At 31.4% G+C, this 17,850-nt stretch overlaps 1 protein-coding gene across 1 annotated transcript; it reads right to left on the bottom strand.

The window, feature by feature from the left end:
* Positions 1-1,222: 1,222 nt before the first annotated feature.
* Positions 1,223-16,761, bottom strand: LOC148281627 (maspardin-like). The gene is made up of 9 exons (XM_088226393.1): positions 15,818-16,761; positions 15,477-15,720; positions 14,772-15,068; positions 11,291-14,685; positions 10,967-11,207; positions 10,142-10,371; positions 6,780-7,028; positions 4,670-4,727; positions 1,223-3,814 (listed from the first exon to the last, which is right to left on the bottom strand). The coding sequence occupies exons 4-9, from the start codon at positions 11,387-11,389 to the stop codon at positions 3,789-3,791; spliced, it is 903 nt and encodes a 300-aa protein (XP_088082519.1). The 5' UTR covers positions 11,390-14,685; positions 14,772-15,068; positions 15,477-15,720; positions 15,818-16,761; the 3' UTR covers positions 1,223-3,788.
* Positions 16,762-17,850: the final 1,089 nt, after the last annotated feature.

Consider the following 17,850-nt stretch of genomic DNA (forward strand, 5'->3'; position numbering starts at 1 on the left):
AAATAATTTCATTTTTGATAAATAATTTCATTTGCTTTTAAATACTTTTCTACTCGAGTTAAACTCACGACCATTATTGAGAAAAGGATATTATTGGCGTTTTCCATCGATGACAGAATATGTTGTAAATAAATAAAATAGAATAATGATTAACCGATCAACACCAACAAATTAATATAAATACGAGGATTAGTGCAATAAGACAATAATCTTACATTTATTGACACCTTTAATCTGAAATGTATAACTTCTCAAAAACAATTCTTAACTGCCGTTATATTCAAAAAACACCTGCAAAAAGTTTCTAACCTCTGTACTAAGAATGATTCTTAAGTATTTCACAAATCGAGGCTCAGAGCTGTATCACTTATTAAATAGAAGCCGTTAACAAATATTTATATCTGTTATTGTAACTTTATTCAGATAATTACAGTCTTGATTTCCGAGTCCTGTTTGAACTTATATAATGTAATACAAGGAGATGCACTCGAAATCGTCTGCAATAGTGAGGTTGACAATGTCAGTTTGGTTTAAACTATAATTAAGATTTTGAATTATGAAAATTAGATAATAATATTATTAAAGAGTATTCATTATTATTATTTGAACATAATGTACAAAGAAAACTCATGTCTACAGTTGAAGAATTCAATAATAAATATTTATAAAGTATCTTGTTTTTTATTACTCATTGCAAATCAGAAGTGGACAATAATTATACCTATCAATAATAATTTGCAATAGCAGAAGAATTATCGAGACAGTCTGTGGTCCCGCGGTGGCGTCGCGAACTCTAGATCAGGAGGTCCGAGATTCGAAACCCGCTCTACCGCAACTTGTTTCACATTGTTTATTTACGACTAACAGAGTTACAGGCTGCAAAATTTTAATATTTAGTTCCCTATGGAAAGAAGAAAGAAAAAATGTCGCAACCACGACACCAATCGAGGCCCTGTATTGTGTAAATATGACGCAGATTGCAGACCTATAAAATCCGAGTACCAAATTACATCATTCAAAACATGGCAGAAAACATCTCACTGGACTGGCGCTTGAAGTGTAAGACTGGTCATCTTATCTTAATGTAATCATCTGTGATGGAGATAAGCTGAATTTGATATATCGATGCGGTGCTCTATGCACCATCCGATGCCGCTGGTATGAGATGAAATAAATAGAAGTTAAATAAAATCCATTGATCAAAAATAAAACATTCTATCTAAATCCTCGATTAAATTTTATTCAGTACAAAAATAGTTAAGAGATATAAACAGTAACAATTAAGTGTACCTTAAATAAAATTATAAATTTATTTATCAAACAACACACTCTCGAATTAGACAACAATTTTATCATAATAAATACTAAACTGAAGTATATTTTAAAAACAGTCATATGATATTACACTCTACATACACTCTCAAACTCTATAAATATTATATAATGGAATACATGCTTTAAATATTAATTTTCAATAATAATAAAAACTCTTATTGATCCATATTTTTGGTGGTCCTTATTTACACTTAACATATTATTAAGTTTTCTCAATTGAAAATAATGATATCTATGTAGCATACAAGAAGAAAAAAATATATGTATCTTCACTTAATAAACACCCACACTGCTTTTAAATAATTTAATAGCTGATAAATTATTTTTTCCACTGAATATAAGAATACTTATATCATTATATAATATTTACCCAAATTTACAAATTACATTAGCGCCAAGCTATAGAGAAGCCCTATCGCTATGTTTTATAGAACGTAAAAGTTGTTGGTTAGCGACAACTTCACTCTGCTGGCGGCCATTTTGTTTTGTTTGACAACAGACGCGTAATGGTTTTAACGGACGTTTTTGTCGCTGTGCTTGGCATTGTTTGTAAATAACTTGGATATTTACGTTATAATAAATAAAAGTCAAAAATGATGAATTGCAGTATGTTTGGTTACAGCAGTAGGAGCGGAGCATCAAAGGTCTTAAAGGAGTCAGTTTTCACAGGTAATTGATTTAGAATATTTTCCTTTGATTTACATTTATTTTTGGCATTTACTGTCCCGACATGTGAATTATGTTGCTTAAAAACATTCCTTATATCAACATATTTACTTTAGATACAATTTTTTCTCAATTTAGGCGATAAACTTGTGAATTAAAGTATGTTTATTGTTGATAATGAATTGACTACGGGCAATATGCAAGAGCCGCACTAGGCACCCATGTAATGTCCTAAAACCTGAAACGCCTATTTATATAATTTTTTTAAGTTTTCTGTAATGATTAGAATGATTGAAAATTAAATGTAAAATAATGTTAATTTTAATTAAAGTGAAAAATATGTGTTAATATGTAGGTACTATTTTTTAGCATTCCTAAGATGACAATACGCGGCAACAATGGATTAAATTCATTCGATTTGGAAATTCTCGAACCGAGTAACCGGGCCATAGCCCATTGTTTTGCTGCGAACTGTAGCTAACTTAATACTTAATAGCCATAGAATAGTTTTCCTACGTTTGGGCTCCTCTATAGCTTGGCGCATTATTACTCTGAGGTTTTAAATACAATTCTTTTGACTAACCAAAAACATAATTTCTAAATTCATATTTATGCTAAATTTGTCACTTCAACGGCCATCGCCCATTCGGTTGAATGGGAAATGTGATGCGGATTCTTGTAATTATACGTTTGCCCTTCGTTCGCAATATACACAAATATATATTTAATATTTAAAAAAGACTAGCTCACAATGTAATAAAGTTACACTTAACATTGAAAAATTGTATTGTTTTATGATTCAGATATAACAGGCCACATATCACAGCAAATCATCGTATAATCCGAATGGATTGTATATTTTTTTTAAACTATAGCTTAAGCAAAACATAACATAACATAATTCATTCTACAATAGCATACGATGAGCATTTTCAAAATAGATACAAACATGTAAAATATTAGAATATTAATTAATGGCTAAATTGTTTCATAGCATCACTTAATTACTCCTTATAATCTTATTCAATGAAAACAGCACTAGTTTCTCAGGAGACCGATCATATTGTCTTTCTGTTATTTTTCGATAAACAATATTAATATGTATGTGTTAACTGTGATTTCAATAATAAATTTTAAAACGGTTGAGATTGATTGACCAAACTATGATCTGAGATCAGTCAACTTCTTGGATAAAAGCTATTGTTTGCTTCCAACATAATATCAATATCATATCCATCATATCAATAATAATTTATTTATGACAACCAATCATGAAACAAATTTAACAGTAAAAAATAATTAAAAACTATCCAGTATATTGTTTGTTGTTAAGTACACATATTTAAGAAAAAACACAATAATTAATTTTATCCTTTAAGTAAACAATCATTTTAAGTATTTGAGTATTATTAATTAATTTAGTGAAACAAAACCACTTTCATTATACATGACATTTTATGCTGACTGAATTGCAAGTAAAATGAGGAAGTTCAGTGTTATGGGAAATTGTATTTAAAAAAAGTTTTCTTACACGCAGTAAAATTTAGAGCATATAATTGTACAGCCAAGTTTCACAAAAGCGTATTTAAAAAATCTAATAAAAATAAACTACTTTCAACTACATCACAGGTTCTTGTGAATCAACCAATCAATTGTAGCGTTGTTATGTGTTGTAATAGTTTTCCGGTTTCCGGGTAGCCATTTTTTAAAAAAGTTTAGTGTATTATGACTGTCACGGGGTTCTACTTTTAAATGGCAGCACAAGCCACTGACGATAACTCATGACGTCACCACGGGCGGAGTAATTTCAAAACTACAAAACATATATTTATGTGATGATAATTCATATATTTATTTTATTTTTAATTTAGCAAATTTTGGATTAAGAAATAAAAAAACAAGAAAAACCACTGAACTTCCTCATTCAAATGATGTACATTATTAAATATAGATAATCAATATATTTCATTCAAATTGTTTTATTGAACTATTTTATTTTTATTTTGAATCTTGAAATAGGGCCTACATAAACATATTATTATGTGAGCTCTAATAACAACAATGAAATCACTAGGCAATTTTTATATAAAAATGCACCATCATATTATACCAATGCATGTAAAAAAAAATTAAACAAAGCAATGAAATTTTTACTTGTTTTTATAGGATTTGAAATGCAAAATACAAAATATAAATCATCTTTATTTCAGTTATCAGACACAGATAGATACTCATTTCGTATTTATACTTAATATCCATAAATATCCACGTTGAAAAGTAATATCATAAACTTATCAATTATTATCATTGAAATAAATGGAATATTTGAGGTCTTTTTACAAGACAAATATATATAAATTATTTGTTACAAAACCAACTAGTATTAAAATTTCTATTTAAAAAGGGGGGTTTCAATTCTCAACAATTAAATATCATATAAAAATCACAATTAGAGTATAGAACAAAAAAAACATAGTTTGGTTATCACAATATTGAAGCGAGGAATTAAAACTTCAAAAGTGAACTTTTACAGGATACACAGCGAGGCAAGGAAAATATTTTGTATAAATATTAGCAAATTGATATTCCATCAAGTCTTGTAGCCGGGAACAGAGTACAGCAAGTATAACAAGGCGAGTATAACTTCAGTATATTAAAGAAGTCTTACCTTTACTCGATGCCGAAGATGCCGAGTAAGGTGTATCCTGGAACTGTCTCAAGTGAATCTGTAAAAATACAAAAACAATTTAATACTAGTATCAATGTTTGAAGTACATATGTCCAAATGCAGGTTGGATTTCACTCCCTAGGAAGTTATAAGGATCTAAATTTACTGCAACAGAGAGGGAAAACATTTTTGAAAAGAGAACACGGAAGTCTTTGCATTTACAGGGTTTGTGACCTCTCTAGCTAATGCTAGTTTAAGCGCCCACTTTACACACAGTGTAACATTCACCATTCTGGCAATCTCAACGTTGAATATTTGATTCAAAGGTGGTTTTCCACTGCCCCTGGACAGGCACCTGAAGAGTAAGACTAATAACCTGAGATGATCAAGATATGGTTGAAGCGTCTATATCTTTCGTCTATCTATATATATTTGTCCATTCAAATCTTTGATGGCCTTGGTTTATGAGTGCATAACATAAAGTTTATTCAATAAAATGTTCAAATTTCCTTGTTTTGTTTTTTAAAAATATGTAAGCATAAAAATATATACTCATCTCACTCCATATCATGATTATTAACCAATTTGGTCTCTTCCTCTAGTCAAAATCTAATTTGAAATATTCCTCCCGAAGATGGATTTTGTTTTAGAAAACTTGACATGTTCAAAAAGGAAAGTTTCTATGCGCAAAACTAATACTTCGAATTGTGAGAAAATCTCGTATGAGCATTCTGGTGAAATCTCCTCTTGTAATTGCCCGACCAGAAAAGACTCTATTATTATTCATCATTCTTACCCAGCTCTATCTATTTGTTTGTTTTTTTTTACAAAAATATATTTACTAATTTATTTAGAATGATAAAAAAAAAACAAAACAAAGAAGATTATTTCACAAGCATAAATATGAGACAGTTATTGACCCGTAGATAGATATTTTTTTATGAAATTCCAAATTGGTATTATCAACAAGTGCCATACCAGTTATCAATACACAACACAACAGAAGAGTGTTATATTTATTTATTTTATTTATTTAACACTTTATATACATATACAATAAATATACATATAAGGGCGGGCATATTGCCTTAAGGCAATTTCTTCCTACCTACCCAAACCATTCAGTTTGAGAAAATTATAAGTACATGGACATATTGAATCTTACAATTTTATACAAAAATTAATTAATTAATTAATTATTGTTATAGTATATATCCAAGTTATAACATGTTTACATGTACATAGATATGTTATGTACTTACATTAGTACATATTGTATTTAGTTAGCTGGTGGTAGAAATTACATACTCCACAAGATGTAATATACCTAGAGCTCTGATGCATTTGACATTCAGCCATCTGGTAAAATCCCCATGGACCAATATTAATATCTTACGCAATACAAAAAGTGTGTATTTTTATTTAAAAGGGTCGCTAATGGTATTCACCTGAAAATCATATGCTTAAACGTGTGAGAAACAGAATTTCGCATGAATCCAGGATGTCGCGTGGGAAGAATAAAATTAACTATTTTTTGTATTAACCTACCCCTCAATAAGACCGAAACTTGCATAAATCCATATGCAGTACTTTGGGAGGAAATTAGAAATGTAACCCCACGTTGTTACTACGTCACTATGACATAATACTTGGCTGAAATAAATACAGTAGCTTCCAAGTGGTAATAGTATAATGGCGTTTTATAATGTCTTTTAAATAATAAATAAATATACAACATTTTTGTGTCTTGTCAATTGATCTAGTGGACGTGGATTAATCCTTCTCTATGTACGGCTACATCGGCACATAACAGATACATAGGCACACATTTAGAGTAAAAATGCGCACGTACTGATTGTATAGATGCCGTATCGCCGTAAAAACGTTACGAAAATTTTATTTGGGCTAACTTCATTCCGCTGGTGGTCATTTTGACAGCAAACGCATGAGCGGCATGATAGATGTTTCTGTCACCTATAAATAATACCCGGCTCTATGAGTAGAGTATATAAATAATACGCAACTTTTTTAGTTAAAACAATCAAATACCGACGAGGGATGATGTTCTGCGAATTAATTATATTATAGCGAATGCCAAATGTTTCCTTACCTGAATATGCAAGTTGACTTCATCGCACCGACTCAGGTAAGGGAAGTTGCCTCCCGTCTTGAGGTGTGCGAGCTTAGCTTGGGGGTAACTTTTGTACAAATCCTCTCGTACCTTCCCACTGAGGGCGTATTCATCGAACACATCCAACACCGTGACGGGCACATTGCTCAGTAGTTGGGGGTTCACTTCGGCCGGCATACAGTTTAGAGTGAGGCGTGACGCCAACTCGGGCTGCGTCAGGGAATCCAACTGGAAATCAATAATAATTAAGAATGTATTCGGACAATCTACGGATATGTTGCCCCCTTTTCAGTGACAAGACATAACCTGGTGGCGCGGTACGGAAGCGTCGACGAGGATCTAAGGCGCATCCATTCTGCAATAAGTCACAATGGCTTATACCAATGACAAGAGGTAGATCTCTTACGGTTAGAATAGTACAGGTAACAAGGACAATAAATGATAACGGGACGCAAAATAGCCAGCCTACTGATGTCTATCAATAGTTCCGCTTTTCTGTCCTCTTCATTAAGCAAATGCGGAGAAGTTCCTATAAAAGTTCACAGCCGAAATTATCCCCCTTTCTCGACACTAATCCGATAAAGACAGATAGAAAACTTACTTGCGAAATATAAACTTTGTACATTACAAGTGAGGTCAAAATTACTATAACTTCTAAATAAAAAAACAAAAATTTGGAAAATCTTTTAAATTCATCTAACATATAAATTATAGATTAAAACAGTGTAGTTTTGGGATCATCAATAAAATTAGGTTTTAAAAGCCAAAAAATTGTATGTATCTATATGCTCAAAACAGTAAGATGACAGCACTAAAATATTGCTAAACAATTATCATTATAGTGTAATGACACTAACCTATTGATTTATCTATCTGCAAGCACATCACTTTGGCTTTGTAAACATTGGGACAAACCTAATTTAGTTAATTTGATGACAAATTCACTGATTTGAGCAAATTAATGGTACATAGAGAATATTTAACTTATTCATTTTTTGTGGATATCTGTAATTTGGGATATTATGTATTGTAAAGTTATTTAATGTTAATACATAGATTTAATAATTGATATCCCTTATAAATAAGATTAAGAAATATTATAAGCAGCAATAATTTGTCATCAAGAAACTTATAAATTAAACAAGTAAATAAAACATTATATCCATATTTCTATTTGTAAATGTACATTCTTTTCCACTAGATAAAAAAAATATCTATAAAGTAATATCCTCTTATGTGGAAATTAGTTAGATAACTGAATAAGATTGACTGAATACTGATGCTCCTTTATCTCACTGAGAGTATTAGTGATATTTTGGCAGAGCGTATTAAGCCCTCAACAACAAAATACTACTACCACAGCTAAACGAACCGAATAAGTTTGTAAATAAATAAATTAAATAGGAATTTTTACGGTAATTCCATATTATGTGTACACTTTAACAGTACATTTAAATGCATTTAATTTGTACATTCAGTAAGTATGTATGTAAACATTTCCAAATATTAGATAACAGGAAATAATTTGAATAATAATTTAACCTTGTAGAACAATAACAAAGATAAGAAGGTATTTTTATAAAACACATTAAAATATATACTTAATACAAAAATTGATCATTTCAGTTGTGTTATAGTTTGAACATATTTAACTTCGATTTTGATTTTGCGAGGAAAAAAAATGAAAGAATGAACTCAACTTCCAGTGGCAAATGTCACAATGCGGAGGTAATATTGTTGCCTGAGCCACATTCTGCGCAGGACTCCCGAGAGTCATAGCCACGCTTGCCTACTTATAGGGGCTCACTGCTGACAGTTCATGTCAGAACTATGAGACGCGGACCTGATGCATATAGTCAGCAGTCGACAAAGAGGCCTAGAAGCTGGTAGACACCATATACTCCAAATAGGAAGCAGACATGGAATGATGTAATGACAGTATTTTCAGACCGCAGAATATTAAGATAGTACCATCAAAACTTCCTTTTAGTGACACTTTGACATCTTTATACTGGCAACCTTCATTGCATTGAGGTCACCGAGCAAGATCCACAGACTTAAACTGTAAATTAAATTCATTGGTGCGTTTTTACTTCATTTGTCACGAGTCATATCGGTTTGTTCTTTCTCATTAGTTAGTGCGACTGTTTTTTCGTACTGTGGGACTCACCCGGAAACGAATGCCCACTACCCCCTGACCTACTATCGACTTAAATAACAAAATAATCAAAACATTTAAAATACAATTACTTAGCACGGATGTCAAACTGCCGACAGTAAGGGAAATGAAAGATAACCTCAATTCCCCACTCAGAAGTAAAGATAACTACTATAAAAGCAGTAGCCCTCTTAGGTACCATCAGTAGTGCGGTAGAGTTCAATTCAGACGTGAAGTAGATCAGTTCAGTTCGGATAGTAATTCAGGAGTTAAGAGTTCGCAGTTCTTGCCGTCACTCTAAAGCGCCAATACCGATTCTGTACTATATCATTCAACAAATAATAAACACATATCGAAGCATTAATGTAATTTTTCTTCTGTCATCTCCAACTGGGGTAGAAGCTCCCTGCATCAAAAAGCTGAAATCGTACAGTACTTGCGGGCTTTAAAAGGAGGCCTGAGATTTTAGAGTTTGTCAATTTATTTTTAATATTAACAACAGAGATAAAGAACATTTTAGAGAAGGTAATATAGAAGTCTAGGTATCTACAGGGCTTATGACCTGTCATTGGCTGGTTGAAGTGGCCACTTTGCACACTGTGTAACATTTACCATTCTGCCCGTATTTGAACATTTATATTCGTTCAATTCTTTCATCTGTTGATGTTTGTGAAGTTAAAGAGCTGAAACCTTTATTTATGCGGTTGAGATTTATCTAATTGAATTATTTCACCCACGTACTAGGCAACGCCTGAAAATCTTATTTTTTCAACTTCTATACTTCTTCATGGACCAGGTGGATTTATCAAATTTTTGTAGACAATGACTGGATTCAACTCCCTGGGAAGCTGTTAATATTAACATATTAAAACAGAGATATTTCGAATATATAAGTATTGCGTATTACATCTCTTTCAACTTTTTAAAAAATGTACCCTCGCTTAAGATAATATTTAGTTTTATATAAATTATCCTTACACTATATATTCACCAGCCTGAAGATGTCCATTAGAGGGTGAAAGCGCTAATTGGTCAAACAAATAAGTGGAAGTGTACCAAGTATTTTTAATTAGTAAATATAAGTTATTACATCATCATATAAATTACCATTTTCATAGTTCTACGAAGTCACGGTAATAAACTATAAAGTTGGAATAAATAATACGGAAAATAACAATCTCACTCTTTCAACCATGAAGTCGATGGCCTCCACAATGTTGATGTCTACTTTATCTGCGCAGAAGTTGCCCATGACCATCCTTTTGAGCACCAGCGAGGGCAGGATCCAGAAAATGGCGGCCGAGTCGCGGTAGCTGAACACTGCCGTATCGGTGAAGGAGTTGCACAGCATCAGAGACGCCACCCGAGGGTGGTGGGCTGTGTACTCCGCAAACTTCTGGGCCAGGAAACCGCCTGAAGGGAAATTATATTTAAGTTTTTCAGGTTAGTTAGACAATATAGATATTGGTTTAGAATGAGTCTATAAAATACATCCGTTATTTACTATAATTATGCACATAGAACTGTTGGTTTCCCAAATAAAATAAAATAATTAATTAAAAATGTCAATAATTAAAATAATATTTTTATTTCAGATCGATTGGGCGGGTAGTGTAATACTCGACCGGCCATGTAAAAAGTACACAGTTAGTATAGGCACATTAAGAAATTATAAAAACATTATTTGTATAATTGAACCGGGTTGTGGTCCTGTGGTAGCATATTTATTGCGTGTAATCTCCACTTTTTCATCTAACTTATTGAATTTAATAATTGAAAATAGTACAAATGCTTATTGAATTTAAATTAGTAATTCATTTTTACTCGCTGAATTCTTTTGCATTGTAACAATAATTTTGTACAATTTAGCCATTAATATGCTTATTATAATTTGAGTAATACAAAATACTGACAATATTATAATATCAAAAGATGTTTCGTTACATTACGTTACGGACTTGACATATTTTAATGAATATTTTTTTAATTTCGTTTTTAAAAACCTTACCTAAAGAAGCTCCGAAAATATGAACTCTGTCCAGCTCTAAATAGTCTATTAATCTCTTGAACCCGTCACACCATTCCTTCATGTTCCAATAAACAGGCGGCTCGGCGGCGATGACTCGTATTCCTCTGGAAGCTAACGCCAGAACTTGTCTAAAGAAAACATCAGCTGTGCCGGACACGGGAGGTAGACAAATAACGGGACACTTCACTGTTTTTGGTCCTGAATCAAATATACGCCACCCCTAAAATAATGAACAAATAAAACAATCAAACACCGCGACATAAAAAAAGACACGCCGAATGATCTGCATTGACCAAGACAAACCTTAGATCCGCCAGAGTCAACAACTATTTTTCGAAGTGGGATGCTGCTTCTAAAACTCAAATACTCTTGCGATTGCGACAGATCACTTAAATAACTCATTCTTAACGATACTGACTAAAATTGTTTGTTTGACACGGTAAATTAAAACAGTTATCAGTAAACTGACAGATTGAACATATTTTGAAGCTACCAGATAATCAGATGTTATGCAGAGATAATGTAGAACTATTACTAGTTCAGATCTGCCACTTAGTACTACGGCGCCGTAACAACTAATTGACGTTTAGGTATAATAACACATTCCTATTGGTCAAATTTTGTATTTGCGCTATTTCACGTTGGCGCTTATATCCATCGAAAAAAAAATCCGCGGGAAATTCAAAACTTTCCCTAAAAGTTTTTACAGCTCATAGCTTGATCATGAGTAATAGTTAAAAATCAGAAGTATTCACTTTTTTTCCAAATTGTTACTTTTACCACGGATTTTTAATTATTACTACTGATCAAACTACAAGTTTATATTATGAAGGAATTAAAGCTTCTCTATCATTAATGATTCTGCATTTCGAAAATAATGAGTTTTGGGAATTGATTGCCAACCCATAAAATTTAATAAAAAATCTTAGTTTCCTTTTTTGTGATTTAAAAGTGAATTCACCACATTTAACAACAAACTTTTATAAAGCAAACTTGCCCTAACACTGATCATTAATGGTAAAGAGGCTTTGAAGACAGAGGAGATGAAAAAAAAGACACTTTATATGGAACATGATTTTTTTAATAATTTAGTTTACGTTGTTAACTTTGATTCAGTGTTAAGTTGGATAAAAAAACGCCAACATGGAACACATAATTAAACATGACAATTTTTATTTTAAGTTCTGGAAAGAAAAACATGCCAATTGAACGCTTCAATACATATATGGATATATTTAAGTTGATATAATACAGATTTATGCAACAAAAAAAGATAACATTGGAATACAATACTTTCTGAAGAGCTAAACTTATTTGAATTCTATATATATATATACTTATATAACATGTTTATAGTTTTAATGTATATATTTTAGTCTTTATTCAGAATAAAACATTACATTTAAATTAAATTTGATACAACTTTAAAACGCATAAAAGAAAAATAATGTGTCGTGGTTCAGATTAGGGCTTCCAACCCTGCAGCTGATTTTCAATCTAGGTTTTTGCAGAATGAAAAAAATTCAATCCAGTGAAATCCTCGTATTAGCGGGATCCTGCATGTTTAAATGCATAGCTTAAAGTTCCATTTACAGGAGTACAATATAAAAGATATGAAAATATTGTCTAATAAACAGCATCAACCACAAAAGACAATATTCTGGGACAATACAATAATTCCACTTGGATCCTGGGAAAGAACAGTGTTGTATTGTTCACTTGTAAACGGTTGTTATATTTTGTATTTAGTGTATTGTATTATCGAGACATAATCGCAAAAATTGTAACCAATAAAAACAATATTTTTAAGGAGAACACTAGACTTATTCCTATCAATGAACAAGGAATACACTTTGAGAATCAATCTCTGGACTATTTATTTTATTGATACCATAATGATATCTTGTTAAAAGATATATGACTGTTGACAGATGTGGATAAAAATCCATATCAACCAATACCGTGGGATCTTGCTCCAAGTGGGATCAGAAAATCACTAGGGATCCTAGTATAACGGAATGTGCACATACTCCCAGTTCAGAATACATCAACTTTATATAATACAAAAAATTTCAAAATAATTAGCCCCTTTTCACATCAAAATTTCTTTCTGGAAGTTATGATTACAGAAAAATTTAAAAATGCTAGAATAGCTCTTATCTCAGAATATAATTGCAACAGCTTAATGCTACTTATTAAAATAATACCTACTTATTGCACATTAAAAGCAAAAATGTCATATTTTGTGTACTGAACAAATAAAGTGAAGTCCATATTTAAAAGAAATACTGTATGTTAGCTAAAAAAAGACAACATATTTAATTTGCAATAATGATGTGAACAATAAAGGTCCATATTTAAAAGAAATACTGTATTTTAGCTATACAAATACATAACATATTCATTTTGCAACAATAAATAAATAAATAGGTCAATAAGAATTGTTTATTTAAAAATATGTGATAAAAACCATCTGTATTTATATGCAAGAGTAAATAAATAACAGTTACTTAAATACAAATTAATGATTTTAAAATACAAATTAATGATTAATATTTTTTGCTTTTTACAACAGCCAATTTTTGTAAAACATTTAGATTATAATCAAGTAAAATTACTTCTAAAATTACTTACATTCTAAATAGAATCATATTTTCCTGACAATATTTTATTTATTTCCTGTGTCTAATTGAATAGTTGTAATTTAAAAATCAGCTTTACAAATTTTACTTTTATTACATTTATAACCACTCAAAATTTAAATTTTCCTCTATTATATACTGCAAGTTTTTATGGATATTTGATTGAATAAGATTATTTGGATTATTTAAATACCCATTAATAATTTCAATCCACCTTGTAAATAAATTCAGAAGGCTATTATATGCTAATTTTAAATAATAACCAGTTCTCTCTCTCAACAATACATATTTGTGATGAATTGAAGCTTCTGACTGAGTAAGGGATTGTTTGCAGGCCTCACAAATATTGTCACTTAACAATCTACGACAAATCCAACCAGCAGAATATCCATGGGCTCCAACTTTACTTCTCTCCTGTTGAGAGCGTAAAATAGATACATCATGCACAGTAATGCTATTGCATTCTGCTATTAACAAACTAGATAATGACATCCTAGATTCATTATTGAGCTCAGGTTCTGAAAGTAATGTGGGACCATCACGAGAGAAACTTAAAAACTCTTTCAGGTTTAGTATCATGCGCCCTCTATCGTCTTCACAGTTAAGTGTCGGAGAGTGTGACGACAAAAAATTACTAATAAGTGCAGACTTAAAAGTGTTGACAAAGTCTCTGCATGTTGGATTCACATTCTTTCCATTGTACATTCTTATTGTACCAAAAAAGTTTTCCAATGGATCTTGGTTGAGACGTCGCAGAACTAGTTTTTTATTACCAGCCTGATGCAAGTCTGCCCAGAGCCCTTGAAAACCTTTGATGGTCAAAATATAGTTTTTTAGAGATGGTACAATCGTCTCTCTTCCTGAATTCAAATTTCATTTTCTTCAATTTGTTAATAGCATCAATCCAAAATGCATGGTGTGTAGACTGCGGTGTAGCAATGTATCTCATTTTACCCTTGGAAAAGTTGGTAGCACCATTTGTACTGTCGGAGAGTTTGTCGAAGAATAAGACGACATCACTGGTGGCTAACAAACTTAATTTTTTGGGTGATGACTCTGAAATAGAAAAAAACAAGTATTTATTAAAGACTAAATATTTTTAATTCATATTTTGATCTCATCCGGCACATTTAGATACATACCAAATTCTGCAGCAAAACGAAGAGCAGCAACCGTCCTTTCATTCAACACTCAGTTGCTTACTTTCATTTTTCGGATTTTATCAGGTATAATGTGTGCATCGTGTATTGATTTCAATAACCTCACATCTCCAATCCTTGCGTCCCGTTCATACACAAAAATTAAATCATTACAACTTGAAATTTTAGCCTCAGTTGATGTATTTTTATTTAGAAAATTATTTTTTAACCCCTTTATCAAATGGGGGAGGTCATAAATTATAAAAACCTTATGACTACATATTTCAAAAAATGTTTCATCTGCAAACAAATTTCAATAAAACATTAAACATAATATAAAACTGAAGTAGTATTATTTAAAATATTTGTAAAGAAAATCTGAATGTAATTTTGCATTTATAAACTAAGGAAATAAAAATAATTCTATCTACCGTTTTAGAAATTAATTTGTAGAATTAATTTTAAATAAAAAACACTTTGTATTTATACACCACATACGAGTTTAATATTAGTTAGTACACAAGTCTTGGGTATTCAGAATTCATCACCCATCATTAGGTGTAAATACAAACCTTTGCAAGTTTATGTTAACATTTGATGATGGGTAATTTTGAATACCAGAACCTTGTTTTCTAACTAATATTAATTTCATGATTGACGTATAAATGCAAAGTTTTTTATTAATAAAATATTAAAAATAATTATTACCATAATCTTTCCCATTAATCAAATACATTCTTCGTGTTTCTTCTCTTAAATATTTAAGTGCTCCAACATTCGTTGCACCTTGGTCACATATACTGGCCTTAATAATAAAACCAGTGTCTGAAACAGCAGCGTACACTTCCCGAATACATTTAACTGAATGGCAGGAGTTGTCCCTTCACAGAAATAGTAAGCAATATCATAAAAAATCTCCCTTATCATAAAAACCAAGGCATGGTCCGCAAATCTGAAATAAGAAAAAAATATATATTCTCAAAATTATGACATTACAAATGGAACTAAATAATTTGTTTGCAATACTAAATTTTTTTTTAAAAACAAACCTGGCTTTTTCTCAATTCCAAAATCGAGAAGCCTTTGGAGTCCTTCATTTTTCACACCAAAAGATAGTTATGGTGACAGCGAAATTATTAAATATTAATTAATATTTTTTTAAAATGCTCTTGTGTTTGCATTTATTCCTGTTCGGAAACTCAATCCTCCAAGAAGTCTATATAAGGTTCGTCTTGAAGGCGATGCAAAAATTTTCTGCACGAGTATGTAACCCTTGGGAGAGTTTTTCAACAAAGCAAGGGACAAAATTAGCGCAGTTTTGTGGTATATTATTTTTTTATTTTTGCTTCCTTGGCTATATGTTCTTCAGTAAATAAAGCCGGTGCTGCTTCAGGAAGTAGCCTACAGTTTCCCTCAATGAACTTTGCCTGAAAATGTCTTTGACATACGCGAAATGCATAGCGAATTCTACTATGTGATGTGTCTAATTTTGGCAAAGCGATATAGTTTGACGATGTCCCCGGATACATGGCAAGAAAGCATACAACACTTTTTTGACATTGTTATAATTATCACAGGCGAGAAAAATAGAAGAGAAAAGGTGAGAAGACACACGCACGACGTAGATTTAAGGTTAACACACGTTTTAAATTTAAACCATTTTTCACACGCGCTTTTTGCTTTTAATAGAAGAGAAAAGGTGAGAAGACTGACACAAACCGAAAAAATAACGAAAACAGGACACGCACGCCGTAGATTTAAGATTAACACAGGTTTTAAATTTAAACCGTTTTTCACACATGCGCCATTTGCTTTTTCTAACTGTGTGACGTCATGATGCGACATCAGCGCTCGTACGTAGCAAGTGCGTAGCGCTTACTCGAAATAGCGATGCGATACTACCAATTCCATTACTACCAACACAAGGGGGGTAAAACTCCATGACTACCAACACAAGGGGGGTAAAACACTTCGCAATAGGGACTGTCACCCCAGTGATGTTATGTTTCGAGTTGCTAGTTGCGAGAGAATTGGAAAGAAAATAGAGAAGTTAATTTAATGTTACCATTTAAATGAAGAATTTTTTTCAAATATGGGGCATTGTTAATCAAGTTTGGCTCTTCTTCCTCGTCGTTCCTTAGTTGTGAGTATAGATGTAAAATTACGTAATTTTACCAAAAGTCGCGGTAAAATACCATAATTTACGTTATTATACGGTAATTTTCGGTAAGAAACGAATTCGACATACTACAATAGTTTTTATTTTTCAAAGATATTACGAATACGAGTAGGTAGCTTTGTTTTAGGACACTTTACATGTCTGCGAAAACCAGGTTTAGATCCATTGGGTGGTGGTCGAGATTTATTATACGTACGTCAAATTCGTTTCTTACCGAATAATACCGTAAAATACCGTATTTTACTAAAATCTGGTCAAATTTCCGTAAAATACACCGGTAATTTTACCGCCTTGCATCTCTAGTTGTGAGAAGTCTGTTCATTATTAAAAGAATTACCAAATATTGTAAATATTTCATCTGTATTGGTCGGAGGGAGTCAAAGAAATTATTGTCCAATGTAGAAGGACATAAGCTGATTTACTAGTAATGACTTAGAACTTAGGATATAGAGATTTTGGTATTATTTATGTTTTCATTGTATATTTATTATTTACTTTTAAGATTGAAAAAGCACACATAATAATTGTAATTACTTTTTAATATTACTATAAAATACATAATTAACTGCCCTAAGGCCCCGTTCTAAAACGGGGAAGCAATCCCTAGTTTAGATGAACCACCAACAAAAAAAAAATATGTTTGTTGACTTTCACTATTTAATTAATTTGTTGTAAAAATAATTCATTTTAAATTGCTGTAATAAATACCTATGTAAAAAATAAAAGAAAAAAATAAATAAAAAATAAAGAAACCAGCCACGTGATACCCGACGGAGAATAGCCTATTTCACACAGATAATCTTCCTTGGTTGATTTGATGTTTATTTTGTAGAACTCCATAATTAAACTTATAATATTAGAAATCAAACACTGATTTGAGTCTACTGAACACATTAGTTTGAA

The sequence above is a fragment of the Micrasema longulum genome, unplaced genomic scaffold (assembly GCF_059751315.1).
Source record: "Micrasema longulum isolate JH-2025_06_02 unplaced genomic scaffold, ASM5975131v1 h1tg000429l, whole genome shotgun sequence".
In the NCBI taxonomy this organism is placed as follows: Eukaryota; Metazoa; Arthropoda; class Insecta; order Trichoptera; family Brachycentridae; genus Micrasema; species Micrasema longulum.